This window comes from Centroberyx gerrardi, chromosome 12 (genome assembly GCF_048128805.1).
Source record: "Centroberyx gerrardi isolate f3 chromosome 12, fCenGer3.hap1.cur.20231027, whole genome shotgun sequence".
Taxonomy (NCBI): Eukaryota; Metazoa; Chordata; class Actinopteri; order Beryciformes; family Berycidae; genus Centroberyx; species Centroberyx gerrardi.
This window is the reverse complement of record NC_136008.1, coordinates 25,362,078-25,389,481: the sequence shown is the minus strand read 5'-3', so window position 1 is coordinate 25,389,481 and position 27,404 is coordinate 25,362,078. Positions and strand designations below refer to the sequence as shown.

Sequence of the window (27,404 nt, the reverse complement as noted above, 5' to 3'; positions counted from 1 at the left end):
TGCACAGTCTGATGACAGTGCTGGTCAATATATTATTCAGTGATGACAGCAAAACTCTACCTCGGAACAGAATTCACATTTTAGCCCCACGATCTTGGACAGCTAAGTGTCAATTCATCCAGTGTTATTCAATGCTTAATATTTAATCCTCATAAAGTGGCAATTTTGCTATAGATTTAAACCGGGCTTCAGTGGAGCATGAACCTTTTGGGTCTAGTGAAAGCCTACATATGCCCCTCTGGCACCAAGTCCTTGAAATATAACAAACGTACAGTTCTGTTACAGCTAGTCAGCTTGTCTGTGGCTCCTAATGAGGGGCTGCTTAGCGATTTTTTAGGTTGAATTTGTTTTTGTTTTTGTTGTAAACTGTGTGTCTGTAAATAATGTGTAAATGACGAGCTGTCTTTGCATGCCAGCCAGCCAGGCCACACACATGGATTGATACACACACACACACACACACACACACACACACACACACACATACACGTATACACACACATGGACTCATTACAAGCAAGCCCATTCAGCGGTCCTAGTGATCGCGGTGCCAAGCTCTTTGTTTAGAATGCATTCATGGTTGGATCATTATTTGCGAGCCCAATTTGGGAGGTTAAAAAACTCCCGTCAATTTTGGTTCGCTCGACAGTTTGGAAAGGGTGACATTCTGTGAGACCCTTAATGGCAGTTTCATTATATCTGATCCGCTGACACTATTTTGAGGACAACCCACACCTTGTTAAAGGGGAAAACTGCAATAAGTAAAATGTTTACTTCCCCATAGCCCAAATTGACCAGAATATATCTGCGGGGGTTTGTTGATCAATACCAATGACTCAACGATTACTTCACCAGATGATGAGATTTCTGGCTTTCAAAACTCAGTTTCGGTGCTATGAGCAAGTACAGTAACTGGCGTTGCAACACATTTCATTCTCAAGCCAAACACAGCAAATGACAAAGCAGTATTATTACAGTATTTTGCTTCGTGATATATTACCTCTTCACTAGTCATTTCTGTTGGATCTCTGCTCTAATTAGCTCGCTTACTCGTTCTATCATAAAAATGTGACTTTTATACAAGCTATGTAAACTGTGCCAGAGACCTGTCGATGTTGTTGCAATTCCTTGGTCGCTGATAGAGGTTGATAAAAGTCATTAATTACCTATGCGCCTTTTAAGTATTTTAAGTGAGTTTTTCTTGTACTTAAGGACAGTTTGGCATCACTGAACACTCACTACTGTCTCCCAGAAATGAGACAGACTTTGTTCCACCTCACAGTTCCAGGCAGTATGTAGACGAACCAGCTCAGTAAAAGTGTGATACATTGTCTATACAGTGGAATCTGATATATTGTTACTACACAGATATGTTAAGATGTTGACACACACAATATGCTACCATGTTGGATTTACTTGTTCAAGTTACCGCCTCATTAGCGTTTTTGCTTGCATCATCTTTGTCGGTGTAGTGTAGTGTAGTGTGGGATTTATGTCTATGCATCAATCCTTGTTTTTTTGTTCAGATTGTCCAGTCTACAGTGTGCTGGTTGTCTAGCCAGGGGGAAGAGCGGTCCTGTGAAGGTCTACTGACTAGTTATGTAATCAGACACGACTAGAAACAGAACTATAAAAACACCAGTAGAGCTTCTCAAAGACCCTGAGAACCCCTGAAAATAGGGCCTTTACACACACATGCACAGCTGTACACAAACAGTGTACACATACACACTCATACAGTGTGCACACACATGCAGCCACACGTGTATATGCAAAAATGCTAACACACACATACACTCACACACACACACCACAGCCGCAAAAGGCAGCCCTCTTGCAACCGCTACCGCAAACATCAGATATTATTAGCCGTCTATAAAATGGCAGGTCATATTTTTGAAATACCAATGGGGGGTCATGAACTGGTGCATAAAAGACCATCATAGTTGTGAGCCGGAGCTGCTTGGCTGAAAATACACCCTGGGGTCTAACTTGGGTCCTGGAGATGAGCCTGCAGTGTATTTTGAGGTCAGTGTTTACAGGTGTTTGTTGAGTGGTAGCGGTGCCAAGAGGTTAATAGGACACCCACTTTAAGAAGTTCAAATAGACTGCAGTCCAGGTTGTTGAATTTGCGGTTATTTTGACCCAGCGATGGCCGGGAGGGAGGCGTCATAGATTAGAAGAGCACCTTTAAAGTCCCATGAGGGTCGACTTGTTGTACAGTGTGCTGCGGAAAATACATGAAATGTGCAATACACACAAGTGCATACAAGTCTAATTGATAAAATGTATAAAATCTTAAAGATGTATTCATTGCAGAGGTCCTACTTTTTACATAGAAGTCGATGTATGTAGGCCTTGCATGTAATACAGGGCCTGTGACTTGTGTAATGTATATCTCTATACCTTATATAAATGTACTGTAAAGTTAGTGTGAATTCATGTAAATTCTTTCATTAGGCAAATAAAATACAGACTTTGTGATATTATGGCTCCAGTCCACTTTATTCTCCGAGTTGAAGTGGGTGAAGTGAAGCAGCGTTTTCACTTCATTTTAATACTTTAGATAGCTGGATTGGATTGATGCAAACTCTAATGAACAAGTAATTCTTATATACAAAGTGTATTGTAGTATGAAATCTTTTGCAAAGCATTTTCACTTTTGGAGTCAATTCCAGGCCCAAAAATAGAGAAAAAAGGGAAACTACTTGCTACTTTTGGTGTATTCTGAATGAGACTCGGCATTTCACTCACAGTTTAGAATGGGTACACAACCACTGGTCTCATCCTAGCTGGTGGCTTGTCGATGTTGTTTACTGTGGGCCTATGTGGGTTAAGAAGTGCTCTGTGCTATATCTGTCTACTCAGCTCTTAGATTTCATCTCCCTTTCCTAGTTTCATCCTCTCTTTCTCTCTCTCACCCTCCCCCGTCTCCCTTTGTAGTTTTCCACTAACCTCCATCTGTCTGCTGTTCTCCCTCTGCAGGTTCTGTTCTGTCCATCTCCTGTCAAAACTGAACCAGCTACACAAACAGAACGAAATAATTGAGAAACAAAAAACATGGCTGTGGCCGGATGTCCGGATTATTTCCTGCACCATCCAAATTATCAGGTAAATGGCAATTTCCTTTCTGTCGATTTTGCTCTTGTTTCATAGCTACTTTGTTAAGTTGAAATCCAGCCTAAAACAGAATTGACATGCTATTCCAGCAGTCTTGGACGGCTCAGTCAGTGGTTGAGGACATGAATTGATGTCTCATAAGACTAGAAACCAAACAAGCAACACTCCAATGTGTGATGTCATGAAGAGGTGCTTTCCAGAGCTGGATTTACTGGATGTTTGTTTGAGCTCTTGCACACAAATTAATTGTGTTTAATAGTAATGCTGACAGTTCCAAACCAGAAAATGTGCCCACATTCCCATGAAATTACACTGGGTCCTGTCACAGCGTCCAAAGGTCTCATTTTTTTTCATCCATGGGACAGCTCCAAAGACCGTCATGCAGTGTCACAGAAAACCAGATTAAGACATTACAGACTTGGCTGGCCTTATTCTAACTTTGGGAGAGACTGGGGTTCAGGCTGACAAATCTAGAGTGAACTTTCCTAGGTAAGGGGGGAAATTGTGGATGTATTTATGGTGGGTTGGCACTGTAGCTCTTGTCAGTAAAAACTTTAATGTGGATTGAGCCTAGCCCCAAACTAAAAACTTATATAGTTTATGAAACTAGATATTGTCTGGGATTTTGGTTATTGTAATACTGTAAAATAACTTAAATGTTACTTCTTCCTGGTCTTAAAGGCTGCATTACAGTAAATTAATCACAAATGAGACGGCTTGACCATCACAATTTCACAATGTTCTCTATCCAAATTATATTATTTGCACTTTGTGATGACATTTTTAAATTGTCGTTTACATTCTAGCGAGCCAATGCCATTGCTAGAAAGATTTGTGGCTCAGAAATAAACATAATTCTGCACAGTCATAGTTTGTTGTCATTGAACTTTTATTTATGACATCGTATCGTGGTTGTATCGAATCGTGAACCCCATATCGCGTATCAAATCATATTGTGAGGTAAGCATATCGTCCCATCCTTAGTCGCAAATGTATGTTATGTGCGTTAGCCCACCAAGCTACCAGGATTCCCTTGTCAAAATCCCTCCAAGTATTTGAATGGTTGAGTCTATGGTCCTTCCCAGTCTTGGGGCTCAGGGCCTGGGCAGGCCGTGGAGAAAGCTCCCTTGCTGGATTTGAATGTACCTGCCACGGCCCATAGATTTAAGGCCTGGAGTCTGAATGAAGGGGGGTGGGGGGGAGTCAGTGAATGGCAGTGGCATGGTCACAACATTCCACTGAGGTGAACACATAGCATTCACATAGTGCTGCTGGGGGGTGGGGGGGTGGGGCGGGTGCACCGTGATGTAAGAGCGTGGGTCCAACAGAATTACAATGGAATCTTGTTCATTTTGGCTGATGCACCCCCAGGTGATGCCTGCTCTTTTCATTCTGATTCTATGGTCCGTCCACTCATTCACACTCACATGTGCATGCACCCTCGCAGACTGCAACCTTTGTTTTGAAAGGCTTTTTTTGGTTTGTTTCCATATGCGGTGGAAAGAATATTTCATGATCCTGGTATAAAAAACCGTTGAAAGCCACCCCATTGAGTCTGAAATGCTGGGGCACTATTGAAAAAAATAAATAAAATCAGCCAGTTTTTCTTCATGTCTTAAAAGTTGGCTTTTTTTTTATTTCTGCAGGACCCTCACAATAATCCTTTCTTTGTTCAATTACATTGGAAACATGACATTTTCAATCATGGAAGGCCTTTGTCAAAGTCAGTGCCTGTGAATGGAGAGTTGTGTTGAGCTTCTGTCTGCAGATAGCTTATATAAGTCCAAGAGGTTCTAGGATGCTTGGCTCAGAGCCAGAATTGTGTCCTCACCACAGGGTGAGTGGAGGTGCACCACTGTGCGCTCTCTTACCCTTCTAACTGCATGGGGTTACTGTATGGTGACAGCAAGTACTTTTATTTGCCTTCCTTGATGCCTTTTTTTCTTCTGTTTTATGACTCATTTTTGTGAGGTTGAGGTGCACAGTGATGGAATTTGGTTGACTTGCTCTGAATCTATGTACTTACAGGGTGTTATTTTCTCTCATTTCTCACGAGTCACTGACAAATGCATTGTAGAAGCCAGAAGTCCCACTTTCACATGCCCTGAGAGGACTCGCTAATTCAGAAGATATAGTGGGTGGAGGTACATACTTGATTTATTCCTTTCAGCTTTGAGTGGAAACAAAGGCCTGTAAACATCAGCTTGTATCCTGATTAGCCTGCTTAGGTGCCAGCTTGTTGTTTGCTGGATTACTTGACTCATTCCCTTTGTGCCTCTTGTGGAGAAAAGGACTATGTGTTTTAGCAATAGCATCACTATTTGCGTTCTCAGAGTAATAGCTGGACTTTTGGTCATCAGGGTTGTTCCACTTATCTGTTAGACCCTGTTTTAAAACAAGTGTATTGACCACATATCACCAACATATCACCAACATAGTGGAGCAAAGGGCCTCTAAACAGTTGTATTAGCTTTAGCTAGTTGCACCACAGGCTTGCTCAGAGGCTAACCTGTTGCCTGCTTATCATCTGAATCAAGAATTTACCCTACTGGTCTGGTCTCACACTGCCGTTTTGCTTTATTTGATCCATTCTTTTCAGCCTCCATGGAGCAAAGGGCCTCCACACATTTGTGTTAGGCCAGTAGCACCATTAGCCTCATCAGAAGCTAGTCTGTTGTCTGCTGGTCATCTGGGTCATGGATAAAGCCATGACCTTTGGTCTTTGAGCCGGAGGACAGAGAGCTCAGCCTGCTAGAGTCCTCCAGATCTTCACAGCTTAGAGAGACAGACTTTCATGAACCTAAATATTCACCGTTAGGCAGCCTGTGTGTGTGCGTGTGTGAACATGCGCGTGTGCGTCCATACTTGTATTTGTGGCAGGGGAAGGCGGGGGATGGTGGTGTGAGTTTTCAGTGTGTGTCTGCAACAATTGGCTGCAGTGATCGGTTAAATGACCCCAGCCAATTCACATTGACATTTCAGTTGACAGTATTGTAAAAGGAAGCTAATTTTTAATGAGACCTACACTGTATAACAGTTCAAGGAACCAACCCAACAAAAACAAGATTACAGGGAAAGGACATGGGGCTGAGGCTGAGGTGAAACTCCCCTTGGCACAGTGAAGCAGCACGTAAGGTGTCCATAAATAGAGCAATGTAAATATATGTAATATATGCAGGTTAGTCTTCGTTCTGCTTGCCTTGTGGGCTCAGTGCCTTCACGCTGCCGTAGCTAACGGTTCTCCCGTCTGCATAACATTTTTTCTGCCTTGAGTTTCATTTACATGTTTTTAAAGTGAATCAAGCAGGGATTTATTTTTTATGTTTTTTGGCAGACAAGGACTATTCTCCCATTCTTGGAGGCTATTAAGCTTCAAACTCTGGAGTGAGTAATTGATTGGTTCTTTTGTCTTTGGCAAGGGTTTGGATGCAGCTTGATGTACATACACACACACACACACACACACACACACTCGGCTGTTTGCATATATGGCATAGCGTTCAGGTATAACAGATGTACCTTGACTTTCTGAACGAGGAAACCCATTCAGTGTTACAGCGCAGAAGAAGAAGCAGGGAAATTCCAAGTGAGGAAGATTTGCACTGATAAACTACAGCAGAAATTCAAAAAGGATTGAAGTGATTCAAAAGATTACATTCATACTAAGCGCAAGGGATTACATCGCCACTTTTATCTTATTTCTATTGTATGATTGTGACAGGTGAATGAATGACGGTATGTGACAAGCCAGTGCAACTTGTATGAGGCAAGAAAGGATTGTTAGTGGCAGGATGACAGCCTGATCAAAACACCCTTACAAAAGAACAGGATAGTACATTTGGAAAAGATACTATGCAAATGTCACAAACGTTAAGTCCATGCAGGAGTATTATAGGAATAATATATACTGATACCATAGAAGAGAAAAAAATACCATAAAGTACGAAAAGGTCACTATAAACTTGTGAGTACTTTTGAGTAGAAACTATTGAGTACCAGTCTATCTATAAGTCTCTATAGGGACATCGGGTTAACTTTTGTAAGGGCCTTTTTGGATAAGAGCTATGAGTGTGTGGCTACCTTGCTAATGCTGGTGTTTTCCTATTCGGTCTCCAGGATTAGGCCTGACCTGGTCTTCCTAACTGAGCTAACTACAGTGGGCCAAGACAGCGTAGCTGACGTTTAGGAACCTAAAGCCTGATGACAGGCCAGTGGAACACTGAGGGCAGGAGGTTATCTAGCTATAAAATACTGGATGAAGAAGCAGAGTCCATTACTTAAGCATAATGTTTGAAGATTGTTCCTCTGTGTGAACTGTCACTGCTTCTGTAACTAGGAGGTGGAACAATTCTCAAAAGTCATGGTTCAGTATTTACCTGGGTTTTGAGGTAATGGTTTGTTTTTTCAGTACAGCAGGGAAAGTGTCAGTGCTTGTTGGCTGTGTTCATTTTTTGGATCTAATTTTTCATATGTACTATGCAAAGCAGGAGAGGTAAGGGGGCAAGTCTGTCTACTGTCAACAAAAACAAACATGGCAGGTGTAGATACACCAGGTAATGTTACTGCACTGTAGGACTAGCCTACATACTTTCCCTCTGTTGCAGAAGGGGTCGTTTTCCACAACTCTCTCTAGTAGGAGGCAACACAAACAAAGACAAGTTATCCTGGAGGGCTGGCAGAGAGCAGAGACCGTGGTGATGATGTTTCTACCTGCAGTTATGACGTTTCTACGTAGCAAAGACATTGTATGGATTGCATTTACACCTGGGTGACTCTGGGTGAGATCTAATCATAATGCGAGCCAGACCTTCTCCGGAGGCGGCATGTCAGATCTGATCACATTCCGATCACATGGCGTGCTGTGTGCATTTATCCCTGCTTTAACATGTGTTTCCTCTTATACAGATAAGATATCTAGATGGAAATGCCATTGTAATACCACATGTGAATGGTGCATCCCAAGGGTGGCATACCGAACAGGACTTTTAAAAAAAATATTAGTTTGATGGCCCCTGTTGAGCCACTGTGCCCCACTACTGTTTACATGGTGATGTATCAGATTGAAGACACTCATCATTTGTGCAAGGGATGATGATATGTGACAGCTGAGTTGATGTATTTTATGGCTTTAAAGGTTTTTTGTTACATTTGTAAACCTTGGAGTAAAACAGACTTTTATTTTGAGTCATGGCTGAGAGCGCAGCAGCGTAAGTATTGTTTGATATGTTCAAGTCAAACTCTTCAAGATGTCTACATACCCAGAATTTAAATAGTCAAATTCTCGCCTTGAGGCTTGCTAGTCCCACCCTCCTCCCCCTCAGTTGGGCAGGTTCATGCCCCATCACTTGTCACTCAGCTTGTTGAGCTGTCTACTTTGAACACATCCAGCCTGAGGCTGAGGTAACTGACAAGCGACCACAAGCATTATTGTGGACGCAGGCAGTCTGCAATAAAAAAAAAAGTAATGCTGTTTTTCACTTGTGTTTTGGAAAGGGTCTTGTCTGCTGCATGTTTAGCTTTGCTGCGTTTTTACTTCTCACTGCTTTCTGCCATTTTTGTTGTTGCTATGCTCATTTAAAAACCAATTTTATGCAGGATTTAGGCATGTACACACACAGATAGGCTGACAATATATACGATTTGTTTGTTACTTTAACGTGAAAATGTTGCATCTTGCTGCTTAAGTTGTCCTTCATTCAGTCAACACAATGACAGTTTCAGTAGGATTTCAACATTGTGTTAATAGGGAGTTTCCATATATGGTGTCTGCCTTCACCTACTTTCCAGTTGCATCCTTCCCCTTCATTTCTATATTTCTTATAGGCGAGAAGTAGCTCTTGAATACCTGAGCAGGGAGTTTTAGCCAGTCATCTCTAGCCTGTTACCATAACCCAGTTTCTTCCCGCACTATCAGTTCGACAAGCCTCCCCCCACACAACAGCCAAAGCTAAAGCAGAGACTCCACTGTATAAACAAACAGACCAACTAAAGCTCCAGGACAGACGTGGGTCCGAGCTCGTGATCTCATTCTGGTTAATTATGTAAGAAGGGATTTCCACTTGCTCTCTAGGGTTCATGTATGCTGTAATAGGACTATCCCAGTTAACAGGCTGTCAGCCAGCCTTGGAAATGCTCCTGTTTCTCTAAATAAACACAGCAAGGATGCCCGCTGCAGGTTAAGAAGGCTCGAGTAAAATTTCCACATCATCGTTTTTTTTTCCCCCAAGGCTTTCTAAGAATATCCAGATCTGGGTGTATTTAGCCAGAATGGAAACCATGATGTGTTACTTTTAAACTTTAATTGAAGTAGTCTTGTAGCTGTTCCTTCCTAGCCAAAAGCCTTCGAGTGAGTGTAGTACTGATTCATATTCAATCCCCCGGTCATAACATTTAACCTGAGTCTGACCTCTTCTAAATGCGTAGCTCTGACATCCGACTCAGTCTTTTCCCTCTTGTGACCTTTGTGTCTGTCTTGCTTTCAAAGCCTTAACCTTGTCCCTGGCCTTCCATTGACCCCTTTTAAAGAGCTGAACCCTCAACCCCTGACTCTTATTTGGAGTTCCTTTCAACTTCATCAATATGAAAGGGCCCTTATATGCTCCTTGTCAAAACGTGGCCTATCCTCAGTGCTGTTTTGACCCCTTTCTAAGAACTCGAGTAACACTTGTGCGTGTGTGTGTGTGTGTGTGTGTGTGTGCCTGCGCTTGTGTGTAAAAGAATGAGAGCGAGAGAGCGGGAGACGCAAGATGAGAAAATGCAAGAACAAGGATAAAAGAAAGAGAACATCTGCGTGCCTTTGCACCAGACAAAAAAACAATTCTGAGCTTTTATGTGTCATCTAAACCTTTTAAGCTTCACTAACCCTATAACCAAACATAGAGTGAGGCTGTGGCTGAGAATTATGCTAAATGGCCAATATCTATAGACTCAAATCCCCAAAGTTAACATTCTGTCAATAGTCTATAGGGGCATCAAAGACTGTCTGGGTTTTGGATTTTTCTTGGTATTGTCCGCAAAGGAGACGAAGGTGTGCTTTCAATGTCTGCTAAGTCCTTTAGGTGGTGGTGTGTGTGTGTATGTGTGTGTGTGTGTGTGTGTGTGTGTGTTGACTCATTTGCTCCCAGACAGCCATGCAAAGCAGCATTCAAGACCAGTACATGGTGTGACCGGGTCCCTAGGTTGCTGCTCAGTGGAGCGGAACCACGGCCGTCCTGTCCTGCTGAATATGCACACACACACACACATACACACACACACACAGACACACACTTTTTTTGCTGTACCATCCCGCCAACCAGCGTCCCATTGCTGTTTGGGTGACTGGGTAGGGATCAGTCACAGTCTGGTAGCCGGACCCCCAGACGGTGTGTGTGTGGCGATGACTGGGTTTGCTATGTCACGGGAATAAATGGGGGTGATGCCATGGCTGTTTTATTCTTTCACTTAACTTTTTTTTTTTTAAAGCAGGTTAGCCCCATTGAGATCTAAAATCTCTTTGCGATCTGACCATGAAGGCAGCAGCTGAAGACAATACAAAGACCAGACAATACGACGTAATAATTGGATGCGGTTGGGTTAGTTGGTATAGAGGAGAGAGAGAGGGGGGGGGGGGGGGGGGTTGGCGTGGGACAGAACCATATCCCGACGTTACATTATCCAGTTTAGTCTGAAGATAGGCCGACACCAGAGAGGAACTCTGCGCTGATCTTCCTGACCGCAATGACTTATTTTTCGCTATACATTAAAAAAGCGATACATTTTGCAGGCAAAGCATGGATGATGTATTTCCAAGCAATTAGGCCCTAGCCCTCGTTTTGAAGAATGGAGACACCGGAGAGAGATTCCGCTTCAAGCTTTATTCTCGCAGTGAGTCGATTGTCTTTACGCCACTCGTTAAAGTCTTTGTTGTTGAAGTTAATGTCAAAGCAGGCTATGTATAGGATTTTCAAAAGGTGCATTGGAAATGGAGTACGCTACTAAAAAAATCACCATTACGGTTGCTTCGTATGAGCGGCTTTGCATCGGAAATGGCGGACGGCGTTTCTCCTTCCTGCTGTCATCAGACCTCAAATTTCTTGCAAAACACAAATCCAAACCTGCCAAACCCTACCGAATTTAAGCACAAAACAGCTGTATTTAGAATGATTACGGTTGTGTTTTATTGTTAGAGTTGTAATGCGCTGTCAAATTTGATTTGGGTGTACTTTAATTAATTTAGGCATTTTAATTAAGCAAGGCAAAGGCTAAATAGTGATTAGTGGGCTAATACTCTTGCCTTCTTGTGCTCTGTGAGTGGAAGGCGCAGAGGTTCAACGAAAAAGCCACGGCGCCATCTTAAACGAGGAACACCACTCGATTTCAGAATTTACAAATGCTATTATTATTGTATAGGACATAACACGTCCTAAAGTACAGTCTGGACCTGCTGCATTCAATGGGGCACCAACCAGAAAATGTACATATATGTCCAAAAAGTCATGCTCGGTACTGTGACCATCAACTTTTTCATCATTTGTAACTCATTATCTATGGAGGTAATGATACAGTGTAACTAACACAAACCAAACTGACCTAAGGCAAAGGAATATCATCTATCATAGTCAAAACGCCCTTAAAAATCAAAAGAAAAAAAAAAAAAAATCCAGCTCCACTTGCACAGCATGTCACTACTCTCAATGAGGCAGAACAGGCAACCACAGCTTTTATTGCTGCATCAGAGGAGGTCTGGCGTGTAAGGGGAAGAGTGTGTATGTGTGTGTGTGTGTGTGTGTGTGTGTGTGTCAGTAGCTATGTTTTTAGTCTTTAAGAGGGGGAAGCCAAGCACAGTAGTCCACCACAGTACGTTCTGTTCCCGCTCCTGCTGTTTGGCCTAGCACGAGACGCCAATTTGCTCACGTACACACACCCACACACACACACACACACACATGCACACGCACAATGGATATCCCACACTTGCTCTGAAGCAGTTGTAAGCACAGGCAACAAATCAAATCCAATCAAATTCAAATCAATATATTTATTTGTCCATTGACTTTGTCAGTTTGAGTGTGACTCAGGAATAAACCTAGCATGTGAATTCTGTTTTATGGTGGATTTTAAAAAGTGTTAAAAAGTTCTGTATCTGTGACAAACTCCCCGTTGATTGACTGCAGTGCTGTGATATTTTTTGCATTTTTTATTTTATTTTTTTGCTTCTCTCTCCCTCAGCAGGACAATGTAGACCGGTCCACCAATCACAGACAAGCAACCGATCTCATTGGTCCAGGCTTCCAGCAGTCAACCAATCGGAGTTCTCCTAACCATCAAGGTTGGTGTTCAGCATCCAATAGTTTTTAGATTTGTTTTTTGCTCTTTGTACATATACATATATATCTCATGAGCGTTCTTGAGATTTACATTAGTATTGCGTGACATAGAATAGTATACTTGCTTATGTCCACAGAATTGAATTACATATACTACATACATTACATACATTAGGAGAATTTATACAGTGGTGTGGATTATTGTGTTACTGTACATTCAATATACTTACTGTACATTGACTTGCAAGATGTAACATAAGCCTTCTGTGTATTTGTTTTAAATTTCATACATTATAGAATACACAGAGGCCATAGAGTTTACCTGGGAAGTTGGTGGTGGCTTACTCCTATGCATATGTGTGTGTGTGTGTGTGTGCCTCAGACGCCTCGTACAGTGCGCAGAGCGGCTTGCTCCTCATTATTCTCCGCCAGGCCGGGGGCGGGTGGGGGGTTAATATATATTTGGGTCTCTTCCGCTGTAAACATTTCAGCAGTTCAAAGGGTGATCTGCATGGACACGGGGTGCCATTATAATTACGCCGTCTATCTAATTGTGCCATACAGGGTTCATCCATGACAATCGGAGCATGAGATTTAAGCACAATATTGGCCCAGCATGGGAGGTAAGGGCGGGGAGTCTGCGAGGACTCGGCGAGTGAATGAGAACGCTTGGCGCTGGCATGGGAAATAAATGGAGCAGAAATTACATTGTCATTTTTCCTGGCTCTGCCCGCATGGAGGGAGCTCAGGAGCACAGGGCAGAGGGGCGAGCGGAGATGACTTTCACATTCGAGAAATGTCCTTTTTCAATCAGCATGGGTGGGGTAGAGGTGTAGGAAAGTGTAAAACATAAATTTCACCTAACAATTTTTTGACTTCAACTTTAGACTTTTCCTGTTTAAAAAAAAAAGAGCTGTGGATACAGGTTGTGGTTTTGCTTATTTTTTGTAGATACTGTCAAATATTAACCATTAATACTTTAATACAAATCTCTCTCTCTCTCTCTCTCTCTCTCTCTCTCTCTCAATTCAATTCAATCAATTCACTTTATTGGCATGAATGATAATCAGCCGTTATTGCTAAAGAGACCTTTCTCTTTTTCTCTTTATTGCAAAATCAAATGACAACATTACAATGAAAGATGAGAACATACACAAACTATACAGTGATCAAAGTAAAAAAAAAAAGTAAAAATAAAATTCAGTAATATGGCAAAAGCATATATATATATATATATATATATATATATATATATATATGCAGTTTATGGAATGTCGATATTTTCTCAGCCAATTTAGTGAAATATGTGTCTCTAATATGTTGGTATTTGGAGGAGAGTAAGAAATGTCTGACCAGCCTCTACAGCAAGTCAGTCTGTGGCCAGTCAGTCTATACATGGTTAAGGTTTTTCTTTTTTTTTACTTGCTCTACATTGATAAGATATTTTGCCAACTCAGTATCTCTATTAAAAATTTGATAACATTGTAATTTGCTGTTTGCTCTCTCTCTCTCTCTCTCTCTCTCTCTCTCTTTCTCTTTCTTTTTTTTTTATTATCAAGTAATGGGTGACAAATTGTGACCAGCAGGCTGCCACTTTACCTTCACTACTTTACCACTTCATAATGTCCCACAGTACTTTGACACGTTTAAGCTACATTACATGCTGTGCTGCTCACAATGCTATCCTGCATCAGCTGAGCAGAGATTTGAATTCAGCCCCGGTACCTCTGCTGTTATTAGTAGTGGGGCGATAATCCTTGCCGACGTTATTAAACTCATTTTCCAGCAAATCCACTCTTTTATTCTTATAGGACTTTAATAGAGCCTGCAGCTACTTGCTGTGTTTGCCATAAACCCGGAGCAGTCATAAACCTATTAGTGTTATGGTGGAGAGAACAGCATGGCTTTGTTGGAACATGACCTGCCATTATTTCATATTTCTGGAATGAGAAGCTATTGAGCGGCTTATCAGGGCATTTGCGAGCAAATTGTTGATGTCGTGCAAAAGAACTTGCCCCACATGATGCACCACAGATCATCAACATAATAATCTACAAACTATTCTGGTGTGAATTTGATGTTTTGGCATGTTTCCAGTGATATTCAATCAGTAAAAGTCAGTGTAGTTGGCAAATGGTTAATATAGGTTAACCTAATCCAGTCCACCTTCACCTAACTAGATGGAAGAATGAGGAGGAGACAGTAGTGTTGTCCTGACCAGTCAGAGTAAGTGGCATGACGCGTGATACTTGAGTGCCGTTTTCACAGATGAGATGGCACAGACTCGCACTGTGCAACTGTGCAAGTCTCTTCTTTGTTGTTTCTCCCAGCCACACAGCAGCATGATTTCAGTCTTGTAGCTGACAAAAAAATCAGCTTTTCACAAACTGAAAAAAAAACAAAAAACGACCGTCTCGTTTGTGAACGCGTCATGGGTTTTTAACCAGCTTCATGGTCCGTAGGGTTGTGGGTCTTTGCTCTGTGCATAAAGGGCCGTGTGGACTTTTAAAACACCCAAATAGGAGTTACAGGATTTTCACATGACAGCAGCACTTTCTGTCATTTTTTGAGAGAGAGAGAGAGAGAGAATCTAAAAGAATCTAATAATCTTGATTTATCTATCTATCTAATCTATTGTAACCATCACTTACTATTGTTTATGTTTATTGTTGCATTATCATATTTTAATACTGTTCAGGCTTTGGCAGTATTTTCCCCCCCAAATGTTTAATTATCTGAGTGGTTCTGATTGAACTGATTGTTAGATTAATTATGTCTCTTCAGCTCATTGTCCTTAACAGTGTTGGGGTCGTTAAGCAAAAAAACTAATGTATTACACATTACTCGTTACTTTTTAAAAAAGTAATGCATTACTTTACTTATTTACTCCATGTAGAAAGTAATTTGTTACACTACTCATTACATTACTTTTGCGTTACTCCGCAACATCGCCTGAGATGCATTGTCACGTAATTGCCAGTTAACAATATAACGTTAAACCTTACATATGCCCACATATCAGCACAAATCCCTATCCTAATAAGGAGGACATACACAAGATCTTTCTTTTATGCTCTTTAATACCACAAAGCCGACAGCAAAGTTGGTGAAAACCATTTGATGTCGTGTTCACAGCAGTGGATAGTTGTTTCTGGCCTGGGCACAGTTTGCACTTTACCGTCACATTCTTGTCCTTTCGCGCAACAAATTCAAAGTAATGTGCATATCTCCACCCCTCAAAAGTCTCCCGCACGAACTGTCTCTAGCCAAAGTCACACGAGAGGTCAGAGGTTGTTGCGCAAGCGTGCATGAAAAGGCACGTTTGATGATTTTTTTCTATCTGCCCAGATAATCCTGCAGATTCCAGATCCCAGATCCTGCAGATAATTGAAGAACTTATGTAACGCAAGTAACAACATAATTGTTTGATTAGTAACTGTAATGTGATTACTGAATTTAGGAACTGTAACGCGTTACATTACTGCGTTACAGACAAATGTAATGTGATTACAGTAATGCGTTACTTTGTAACGTGTTACCCCCAACACTAGTCCTTAGGCGTTTTGGCAATATTGTTCTTATGACATTCAATAAAGCATTCAGACAATAAAGCATGTTGAATTTAAATTGAACTGAAAAAATTGAGAGAGAGAGAGGGAGAGAGTGACTTGGGCCAACCGTCTCTTTGGGAATGTGTATGTGTGTGTGTGTGTGTGTGTGTGTGTGTGTGTGTGTGCATGCATGCATGCCTGTGCACGGACAGACATGCGTACGCCTCCATGCGTGCCTGTAGGAGAGAAACTCGGGGCACCGGGACTCAGACTGCTGGTTGGCAACATGGGTGTGACCGCTGACGCCGGGGGGTGTGTGTGGTGGGGGGTGTGTGTGGTGTGGGGCTGGGAGTGGGGGCGGGGCGGGGTGGGCCGTTTCTCAGATGGGCACGCAGCTGCTAGGCAACAAATCCCATCAATGGTACCAATGCAGTGCAGTAATCTGACGGCGTGGCTCCGGAGAGGTTGACTGGCTGCGATCTGAGGCCTGGAAATGAAGCTCCCACCTCAAGTTATTCCAGCTATGCCTTTGTAGAGGGAGAGTCGACACGGGCACGCACGCATGGGAAAACACGTGCAGGCACACATGCACACACACACACACACACACACACACACACACACTCATGTGCACTTACACACCCAAAGAGCGAGGGACCACATTCCTGATAAGAATGGGGCTCTGTAATAGGGGGTTAAGGAAGGGTGGGGTGTTACGGATTACGAGGTGATGTGAATGAAATGTGCTGATTTGTAATGGTAGAAGTGCTTCTCACCTCATAATCCTGATTGGACCTCTCTCTTTTTTTCATTCGCCACCCCCCACCCCACCTCTGTTTCTCTATTTTTTGGCGCGACGCCCCCCCCATATCTGTTTTCCCCTCCCTCGCTCCTCCTCTTTCCCTCTGTCCCTCTACCCATACATACTCTCTCTCTCTCTCTCTCTCTCTCTCTCCCCAGCAAGAGGCTCGGCCCTCAGTGGGTGTGTGTGTGTGCCGTCACCAGAGGTATTGTGCTCCCCGGTGCAGAGCCACGCTTTACAGTTTAGGCTTGCTCTATGGGTCCCACTGATCCCTTTGACTGGAAAGCCCTCTGTAGGGGCTCGCATTCAGGGGCTGTTTATCCCTCTTGTGTGTGTGTGTGTGTGTGTGTGTGTGTGCTCAATTCATGTATGTAATGCATATATGTGTGTCCCTTCCTTGCACCACTCTTTTGTACAGGACGGTTGCCCCTCCCCTTTGTTTTTAACCAGTGGGACTGAATGCATGAATGAATGAATGCCTTGACTACATTCCTGTGCTAAGGAGAAACAGAGAGCCATATGGATGCGCTGTCAATACAATGGTCTTGTTTTGGCCACGTCTCGCTCGCTAATGATCAGAAAATATCCAGAACAGCTTTCATGCAGATTCTTGCCAGTCTAGTTTTACAGTTGATTAATACTGTATTTATGCGTGCTTCGGACAATAGGGGAAGCTTGGGATATTTTTACCCCCAATTTAACCGGTTAAATGTTCTGACAAGGCAAGGGAGGGGGATAAATTAGTCAGGGCGGGGCAAGATGAAAGTGAGCACTAGCCATTGAGGAAAAAGAAACAATGAAGAAATGAGGAAAATGAACAATAATGCCGGTTCCATCCTATAACCAGACGAATATGAAGTCTTTACAGGAGTTTGGATGGATGGATGGATAATTGATGCATGCATAAATGGGCCAATCAATAGAAGGACAGATGGATAGAGGGATGGATGGATGGGTGTTTCGAAGACAATGAATGGCAGTATAAACTCATGGCTTTTACTGAATTGAAGCCTTCAGATGAATAGTTTTTCAAGGCCTTTTTGAAATATGGCGAACAGCCTCCATATTTGAATTTGAATGATCAGTCCAGTTCCTATGGAGTGAGAAATGGAGTGCGTTATCAAACGGCAACCACATCCACCAAGTATCTACCATCTTTATCAATGAGTATACACAACACACCAATGTTCTTTAGATGATGGAATTTAGGAATATGTTTTTTTTTTTTGTTTATTGGTTTTTTTGGTTATTCATATACTATGCCGATATACTGTATACAAAGCCTCATAGGTACCAAACATGATTGGTTCCATGCCCTGTTTATCCTGGTCTTTGCTATTCCTGCCACATCCCCAAACTCCTGAACCATACAGTGGTAGCCAGGGCTTTAAATCACCACTGGCCACCAGTCGAATGCTGCTAGTTGTGGCTGGTAAGTCTCTCCATTCTACTTTATAAGCCACTTTGCTCGTCGCCCTGGAGGTGGAGCAATAGATCAGCAAGCAAAACAGGGACCTCTACAACGGCCGTTTCAGATATCAGTGGCATATACAGTATATACTGCACGGTCTTGCAGAAATTGCCATTACTGAGTACCATGCTGATCTTTAGAGTGTAGGGAAACTCACCATAGCATTTGGAGCACAGCAACAGCGTCACGGCTTCAAACCCTCTCTATCCACGGCTGTGGCTACATCTGCAGCAGTGTCTGCTTCCTGCTGCATGAGCTGCCCTGATATTTTAAGAGGATCTAGTTAATGGCTGTAATATTGTTGGGTCAGGCGTGCCGTGACCGCCGTGTGTTTGGTGGGCATAAATAAAGGTGTTTACGTCCCCTCATCTGCCTGCCAAGGCCAAGTAGCTGGTGTAACTTCTATTTTCTAAACTCTGCGTCAAAGACAAACAACCACGGTTTGCTCCCAGGTCCAGATCTTCATGTTATTATTTTCCCCTGTGTGTGCGCGCGCGTGTGTGTGAGATCCATCTGTCTGCCTTGCATCTGGGTGTATGACGCGGTACCTTTGTTTGCCTGATTGTGACATGCTTATTTGTGTTCGATCGCGTGACTGATTTTGACACACGAATCGTATATCAAACGTGGGAGTTTGCGGATTGTGTGTCTTTGTAAGCAAACAGTTCAATCGGCCTCCAGGGGCCAATCTAGGTCGGGTTTACTAGGAGAGTTATTTTCTCCCACTTGCTTGAGGGTGCATGTCTCCCCTAGTGAGAATGATTGATAATGGGAATGTGATTTTCCAGCCATTTTTTGTTTTCATTATTACAGTATTATTTGGAAATATACTCATTTCTCATCCCAATTTCTGTTTTACCCCCACCACACCCATGATGTCCTGACATACGTTGTCCTAAAGAGAAGACAAATTCCTGATTCTTTCCCCTATATCACCGCTGCTGAATGAATATAACGGTAGTGCTAGTTATCTTGTCCTGCATTCTGTGTCCTGTAGTGTCCTTAGCCTTGTATCTGGCCTCATACGCACCCTGTGTCCTGTGGCATATAGCTCTTTAGCTCTCCAGGCTATCTATAAGTAGCTGCTCCAGCTTACCTGTCTCTATTAATACCGGCAGATTAACCATCTGTGATTCACAGGCACCTGTGATACGGCTACCTGACACGTTTTCAGGAAAAGCTCCTCAAAGGGCACAGATTAGTTTTAGCAGGTAGCTCTAGCCACTAGTGCCGGAGACAAAGTTACACTGCCCCATCCCGGGATGGGGATGTTTACAAGCCCGCTAACCTGTGGCTGCTATTTTCACTCTGCCTGCCGCTCTTTCCTTCAGTCTGGCGAAATTCCTGCCGCGTGTCCATTAGCAAGGCTCTGAATCCTTTGCCAGCCCAAATTTAAGCAAATCATTTTAACGTCAACTGTCTGTGGAACAGTGGGACTGTTGGCTGACCTTCACACCTACTGACAGGACCGCTCTCAAAGGCTGACAAGCGAGACAGCTGTCCCGCACCCGGAGCGGTGGAGAAGCTACGGTCATGTCATGAGTCATAAGGCCGCGTTTTGTTCAAGACCCTTGGACATCTTACAGCAGGCCTGCGTACTAAAAGCTGAACAATGGGACTTGAGATGCTTTTGTTCATTCATTCATTTATTAATTCATTAATTCATTCACATACCATATTTCAGTAGTTCAGGGATAGACACCTGTTGGATAGAGTAGGAGCTCACAGAGGAAATCTATATGTTATAGTCTAACTCTCTTTTTTTGGGCATGTTTTTCATTCGGTCACCAAAAAAAACCTCGTATTCACCCATTTTGCACATTATCACAGACAAAATCAACCAGAAGGATACAGCAGAATAACTGAAAAATGTCTCTGGTATCATAATAGAAGGCAAATTAATCTATTGTGGCTCTATACCAGCAGACTAGAAAGTGGGGTCTGGGGACCCCCAGGGGTCCTTGAGAGTGTAGGGAGTCCCTAGCAAAATAAAGAAATAGTTTAGTTTCACTGTTACTAGAGGATAGCACAGATATATATAGTAATGATTTTATATATAGATGATTTTATATGAATTTGTAAAACATATCTATCTATCTTCTCAGGTTGGGTTCCTTAGCTAAAACCTTATCCAATGGGGGGCCCCTGGCCTGTTTAGGGGCTCCATCTCATGAGCCCATAAGCTTCAGAGCCCCTGCTCTATACAATACAGTATATACTATACTTATATACTTGTCTCCCCCTAGTGGTTTTCTTGCATACTACAGTATGGTTGTGGGCTCTAGATGCAGTGATGAGATGCGTGGTTGTGTACTCATGAGAGAGGTCTCCCTTTCATAATGAAGAATTATTAATCACAAGACTGAGTCACCACTACAGATTGTAATTTAGAAAGAGCTAAAGTTATACTCCAAGTTTACCCAGATTCATAAAAGTGTCACGACTGAGATGCAATTAGATGCAAGCTTCCCTTCAATGGAGCTCACTTCAAACTTTGAACGCTCCTGAAGTCAAAAAATTCACTTCATGAATTTAAATCTGCCTCGAGTTTTTCACAAGGGCTTTAAGGAGAGATTCCTCCTGTGAACAAAAAAAAAAAAAAAAAAAAAAAAAAAGACTTCTACATCCCTGCTGTTAAAGACTTTTAAAAGCAGAATGTTTGATACATGTGGTGAATTTAGAGTGGATGCTTACAGTGAGATGCCTTTCCCGTGAACTCCGGTGGTTGGGAGTTGAAATGTGTTACGGGCAGGTTTGTACTTGTCCCTGTGTTATCCCTGGAGATGTGGCTCACAGGGCAGCACAATGTGCGTCGTTAAGACAGTCTTGCTGATTGAGCACTCCAGCAGAACTGGTTACTGATGATGTGTGCGTGTGCGTGTGTGTGTGTGCTGTGTATGCCTGTGTTTTCTCTATTTCTTAGGCAGCCCAAGGTTATGGCGGTACACCACGAACCGAGAAAGGGCAAGGGTTCAAATCCCGGCCAGGCTGAAACGAATAGAGAAACTGAAATAGAAAGTGGGAAAGTCCCAACAATATCCAGGGACTTTACCTCTTTCTCTTGTGTGCTTCGACTGTTTGAAACCAAGGCTGTAGACGCACTGTACTCTCATAGGAATTTCATTTTTGTTGTTTTTTTCTCTGGTGTGCCGCTTTCTGCTGTGTTCTGCTTTGTTCAGTCAGTGCTGTTCAGTTGTCCTCGACAGTTTTGTAACCCACTGCTCTACTCTACATTGCGTTTGTAAGTTGGCAGTGGATCCAGAGATACTGGCGAGTGCTGTACTCTACTTCAGTAATCCTCTCTCCTTCTAATAGAGAACTGAATGCGCAAAATGTTGGGGACACGTAACCTTTTCATGAAGTACGCTGATGAGGTGAATCCAGGTGAAAGACATTATCTGTTATTGCTTTCCCTTATTAAATCTTTTCCAATCACAAAGGAGATGTAGATAGAGAGAAGCAGACTCTTATTTGAATGTTTTTCTCTCTGTTTCACTCAAATTGAAATAGTGATGGAGGCTTGGATTGCGGTAACTGGTCATTACGAGGCTCCTCTACTTCTCTATATTAGTTTCTATCTGTGATGTATTCCTTTCTTCTCTCTCTCTCCGTCTCTTCCAGAGGATGACGTGGATTTGGAAGCGCTGGTGAATGACATGAACTCCTCGCTGGAGAGCCTGTACTCCTCCTGCAGCGGCCAGCAGCCAGAGTCCGCCCCACTACTGCACAACGGACAGACCTCTTCCTCGCACCAACACCACCACCATCATCTTCTTCACCACCATCATCATCAGCACACGCAGCACAGCCAGCCGCGGCAGGGCCAGCACTCGCACGTCTCCCCGGAGCCGCCCACCTCCTCCTCCTCCACCGACTCCCCCCAAACCGGCCTCCGGCGCTCACAGCCCATGCACATCCTCGCCGTCAGGTAGGGTGCAAAGAACAAAGCCGTGACTTTCACAAATAAAAGTTCAACGACAACAAAGTCTGACTGTAGCGGGGCAGCACGACACTTCGGGGGCGCCGTTCCGTAGCCGAGCCTGTGCTCTCACCTCTCTGGGGCACGCGAAAGAAGAATGTCTATATGGGGATCGGTAAAATATCACATTATTATCATTATTTAAGCAATAAGCCATAAGAGGCTGTGCTTTGTAGTGTTTTCAGAACAGCTAAGAGGCATTGTTGGGCACGCAAAGCAGAGTAGAAAGAACAGCGGTAGAAAGAGCGCTCTGCCTATAATAAATCTTCGAAAATTCGAAAATTAAATAATAATACGTTTATCTGCCAAGCAATATTTGTCTTGAACTGTAGCTAAATAAACTAAACCTGATTGTTAAGGTTATTTATTTATTTATGGTATGATTATTTATTGAATTATTGAATGAATATTTAATCTAACTGTTCTACAGTCAAATGTCATTTATCAGGTATTTTACAGCTACTTCAAACGCATCTCAGCCAATCAGAACTGAAGACTGGAACAATCTATTTTATAAAAAATTAGATACACATTCACATCTAAAGATATGCTTACATGCACACACACATACACACACACACACAAACACACACACACACACTCATAAAGACGCAACATAAGTACATATTTACCATTTAGGTAACCCCTCCCAGCCTCATGCATTCGCACATACACACCCGCAATACACACATACAGCGCTCACACCCAAGGAAGCTTTACACCCTATCCTCCCTCTGCGCCTTTAGCACAGCGTTTCACCCCCCGCTCATTATCTGTAGCCCTTGACTGACCCGTTCCCTCCTTGTCTCTCTCTCTTTGTCTCAAACTACGACACCAGCAGGAGAAAGTTAAAATTCTCTTTTATTTCGGTACTGAGTGCAAATGTCTCTCTCAGTTTGAGAGTTGTAACCCATATTCTCCCTAAGGCTGTTATTATATGCATGCGAGCATGGGTACGCACACATGCAATGCACGTGCACGTGTGCACGCACGCTCATATACACACGCACAGACACAGACACACACACACACACACACACACACACACAGCAGAGCTGGTGTCAGCTCCCATTATTCTCCTTCTCTGGAGTATTTGACAGAAACAGAGGGGGGATGATCGGGTAATTGATATTCTGTCTTATGGGCTCACACACACACACACACACACACACACGCACACACACACACACACACACACAGAGTCAGGCACTGAAGTTCTTATTATTCAGGGCTGACCTCTGGATAACCCTGTTCTCTAGCTCAGATGGGACGACATCAAAAGGCCTGTTCCCTTTTGAACTCACTGGGTTCTACAGAGAGATGGAGTTTGAGAAGGAGGGAGAGAGAGAGTGAGAGAGAGAGAGAGAGAGAGAGAGAGAGAGTCTGAGAACGATTCTGGGAGAATTTCACAAACTGACCTGCCGAAACTCTTTTTTTTATTTTATTTTTTATGATTAAATGCTGAAAAGTTCATGACTGACTGTCAAATCATCATTCCTCTTGCAGGCCATAAGCTTGTATGTGCCCAATTTAACGCTGCTTGAAAGTGATGTGTTGATTTAATATTGATGAGCGATGAATATTGCAGAAAATGAGCCAGTAGGCTGCTGGGATCTGTGATTTCCACTTGCTGGAAAGTTCATTATGGGGAGATCAGACAGAAACAGACATGAGCCTGGATACTGTACAGCGATGGCTTATTAATACTAACTCTCTCTCTCCCCCCGCATCTTTCACACATGTCAGAGGGTCTTATCTCAAAGTTCTCCACCCAAAATACTTTTCAAAAGGCTATTCCGGGTCACGACCTCAGGCTTAAGTGAATATTTTTGTCTTGTCTACATGGTCCAGGAGGTTGCAGGAAGAGGAGCAGCAGTTGAGGACGTCGTCTCTCCCGGCCATCCCCAATCCCTTCCCTGAGCTCTGCAGTCCGGCCAGCTCCCCCGTGCTCAGCCCCGGGTCCCTGCCCCCCGGAGAACCCTCCACTGGCATCTACGTAAGTCAAAACCCCTCCAGAGACGCGCCGCTGTCCGGCCGTAGAAACTTCATCTCTCTCCAAACGGCCGACTTTCCAGGAATTGCGAAAAACAGTTTGATTTTACCCCGCAGTGTTCATGTGGATTTAATGTTTCCCTATGCGTTATCAATCATTTGGTTTGGCTGCATTGGTCGTGAAATAGTGTATGCGTATGGGAGACGCTGTCAAACGTCCTTTCTTTTATAAAAAGGGATATGAGGTTCTGGTTGGACATTCACAAAAAGCTTTAGGGATTTTCCACACTCTGCATCTGCCCCATGTGTTAGCTACTCATCTTAGGCATGTTGCCTGTGATTGCTTGCATGTGATGGCACTGTATACTACCATGCATGTGTGTGTGTACACATGCTTGCCTACATGTGTGGGTGTGTTTGAGGAAAAAAGTGCAATGGAAAGTGGAAGGAGGAGTGTGTGTGTGTGTGTGTGTGTGTGTGTGTGTGTGTGTGAGCACATACATGTGCACCTGCATTTATGTGTGCCTGCTTGTGCTCGTGCGTGTGTGTTCATATGTGGACAAAGATGTAAGGACTAGTTTGTCTATTCCTGGAAACCAGAGTCTCTCCGTCGTCTCTGTTAATGATCTTCATATGGGGCCAGCCAGCGCTGGTTACAGTAACATACCAGTTTACAGTAATATGAGGGCGGACTATTCTCATAAATACTCTCCCTGGCTGGGATCCTGGTCTGCTCTGGTTATGGCTCTTATGGTACAAGATCATAGACTGCAGTTTCAGTTTAGTCACCGGCCAAGATGCGAGTCTGAATTTAATATGAGCAGAGCTGCTCGCTTGAACCTCGGTCCATAAATTAGCCGATGAATTGATAGACCTGAGAAATCCAGTAAATGTTTAAACACCATCAGACAGTCAGAGCTCTCGGGGAACGGGGGCGTTGTGAGCTTGAATTACCATCTGTGACATAAATCAGGCACCAGATCAGTAATCTTGGACTATCCCTTTAATGGCTGAATGTTATTAGAGCATAAGGCCTTCACGAGTGGGAAAGTTGTTTCTTTATCAGCCGGAATGTCATGGGCTTGAATTACTAGCCGTGACATAAATTCAGCACTAGATGGTAAATCTTGGTTCATACGGTAAATAGGTCAAAGACTAATGCCTCACTAAGTGGTTATGTGTTTTGCCTTGAGTTACTAGCTGTGACATAAATTTGGCTCTATATCAGTAAAGCAGGAGGGCCTGGTAAATATTCAGAAACCAAGTTATTAGAAGGAGTGACCTGCTCGGAACGGGAATGTTGTTGGTTTTTGAATTCCCAGGTGGCCCATTAGGAGTAAAGTATAGACTAGGAAGTGGAGCGGGGGGTGGGGGATTAGCAGTGGAGGTACATCTGGTTTTGGACGTGGGGATCTTAATGCAAAAACGCCCCCTCAAGCAGAATTTACATATTATTCCTGCGATCTCACAGCAATCAGGCGATCGATGTAAGTGAAAATGTAAGCAAGCGATAAGTAAAAGCTCCCCCAGCAGCTCCTACCAACTTTCCTTTTAGCAGCTCCACTATATCTGGGCCCAGTGACTCACTGATGGCAGTTATGGCACCACATCACAGCGATGTTGTTTCCGATATCCAGTTGGGAGCCAAGATGTTTAGCGAGAGCGGGGATTAATGGAGCAGGAAGGCTGTGAATTTTGGACTTGAGACCAAAAAGAGGCGTCTTCACACTCGCCTCATACAGCGATATTCAGACATTACACCATTACACCAAATATCATAATAACTTTTCCATTGCTTTGAATTTGATTGAGTGGAGACTTAAAAACAACGGTGCCATTGAACTAGGCATTTATGCCCAAACTATTTTAATTTATTGGAATTTTTCAGTCAAAGATCTATCCAGTGCCTCATCCTTCTACTTCGCTTAATGAGTTTATATGCTATCTTATTTTTGACCAATGTTTGTTTTATGAAGTTCAATCAAAAGTGTTATTATTTTATTAATAGTTGATAGTAGAAAGCAGGGATGGAACAGGAAGGGAAGAAAGTAGTTCTACTTTATGTGCTGAAGCATCACCATACATCTGTTTAGAATGTACACATCTTAAATGTGGTTGTAAAGGTAGCTAGATATCGGAAGAACAGAATGTTTTTACTGCTTTTATTTTGCATGGACCACCAAACTTTTGCAAAGAGGCATTGTTGAGAAAGAGCTGTGGAAAATTGAATTCCTGTGTGTGTGTGTGTGTGTGTGTGTGTGTACATTGCACACAGCATGCACACACGTTTGTTTTCTGGGTGCATGTGTGCGTGTTTGCGCTCACGTCTGCGTGTTTGTCTTTGCGAGTTCTGTAAACTATTTACAGCATTGGCAATGTCTGTCCATTGTGATGGCAATGGAAAGTATGTCTCATTGTGGTTGTTCTTCGGTGGAAATTCAATTCAGCACCTTTCCACTGAGAAACCTCCCGCTGAGCCGTCTCATCACACACATGTGCCTCTGGCTCGGGCTCCAGCTGTGGAGGCATGGGGAACAGTGGTGCCGCCGCTTTCTCGCAATCACATATGCCTCCCTTTAGTGGTCCAGATCTTGCGAGGAGCGGGTGATTTGTTCAGGGTTTAACAAGAGGCTACACTGACCCCTGACCTTGATCATTTGAACCATATGTGCTCTGTTTTGTGCCTGTCTCTCCCATTTTTTTGTCTTTATCTCTGTCTATTCCTAAATCTCTTAGTCTGTCTCGATACCACGCCTCTCCCTGCCTTCCAAAACCTCCAGTCCAGTCCAGCCAGAACAGCCAGCCAGCCAGCCAGCCTGCTGTTGAGAAGTTTCTCTGTTTAGTTTACTGAATTTTCCGACCTCCGGGCGCTTTCTGACAGACTCTCATACTTCTGTCCCTCCGTTCCTCCTTCCCTCGCTCCCTGGCCCCTTGTGCAGGAGGCACGCGAATGCGGCGCAGTCTGCTGACCAGGGCTGTCAGGGATCACTGGGCAATCTGTCTGACATGACCGTATGATTCACAATTACCTCCCTTCTCTCTCCCTCTCCTCTCCCTCCTGTCTTCCTTCATTTCTCCACTCCTAGCCCTCCTTGTTGTCATATTAGCTCTACATTATCAAAAGGCAAAACTTGAAATAGATGCACAATATTTAAATTTTTTAGATTTGAGAAGGTATAGA

The 27,404-nt window shown here is 43.2% G+C and overlaps 1 protein-coding gene across 1 annotated transcript in view; it reads left to right on the top strand.

The window, feature by feature from the left end:
• grb10b (growth factor receptor-bound protein 10b) overlaps positions 1–27,404 on the top strand; it is a 73,586-nt gene that overhangs the window by 10,376 nt on the left and 35,806 nt on the right. The window contains exons 2-5 of the mRNA XM_078287019.1: positions 2,986–3,111; positions 12,331–12,430; positions 21,874–22,180; positions 24,083–24,227. Coding sequence (XP_078143145.1) covers positions 3,061–3,111; positions 12,331–12,430; positions 21,874–22,180; positions 24,083–24,227 — 603 coding nt within the window. The 5' untranslated portion in view covers positions 2,986–3,060. The remainder of the gene's footprint in view (positions 1–2,985; positions 3,112–12,330; positions 12,431–21,873; positions 22,181–24,082; positions 24,228–27,404) is intronic.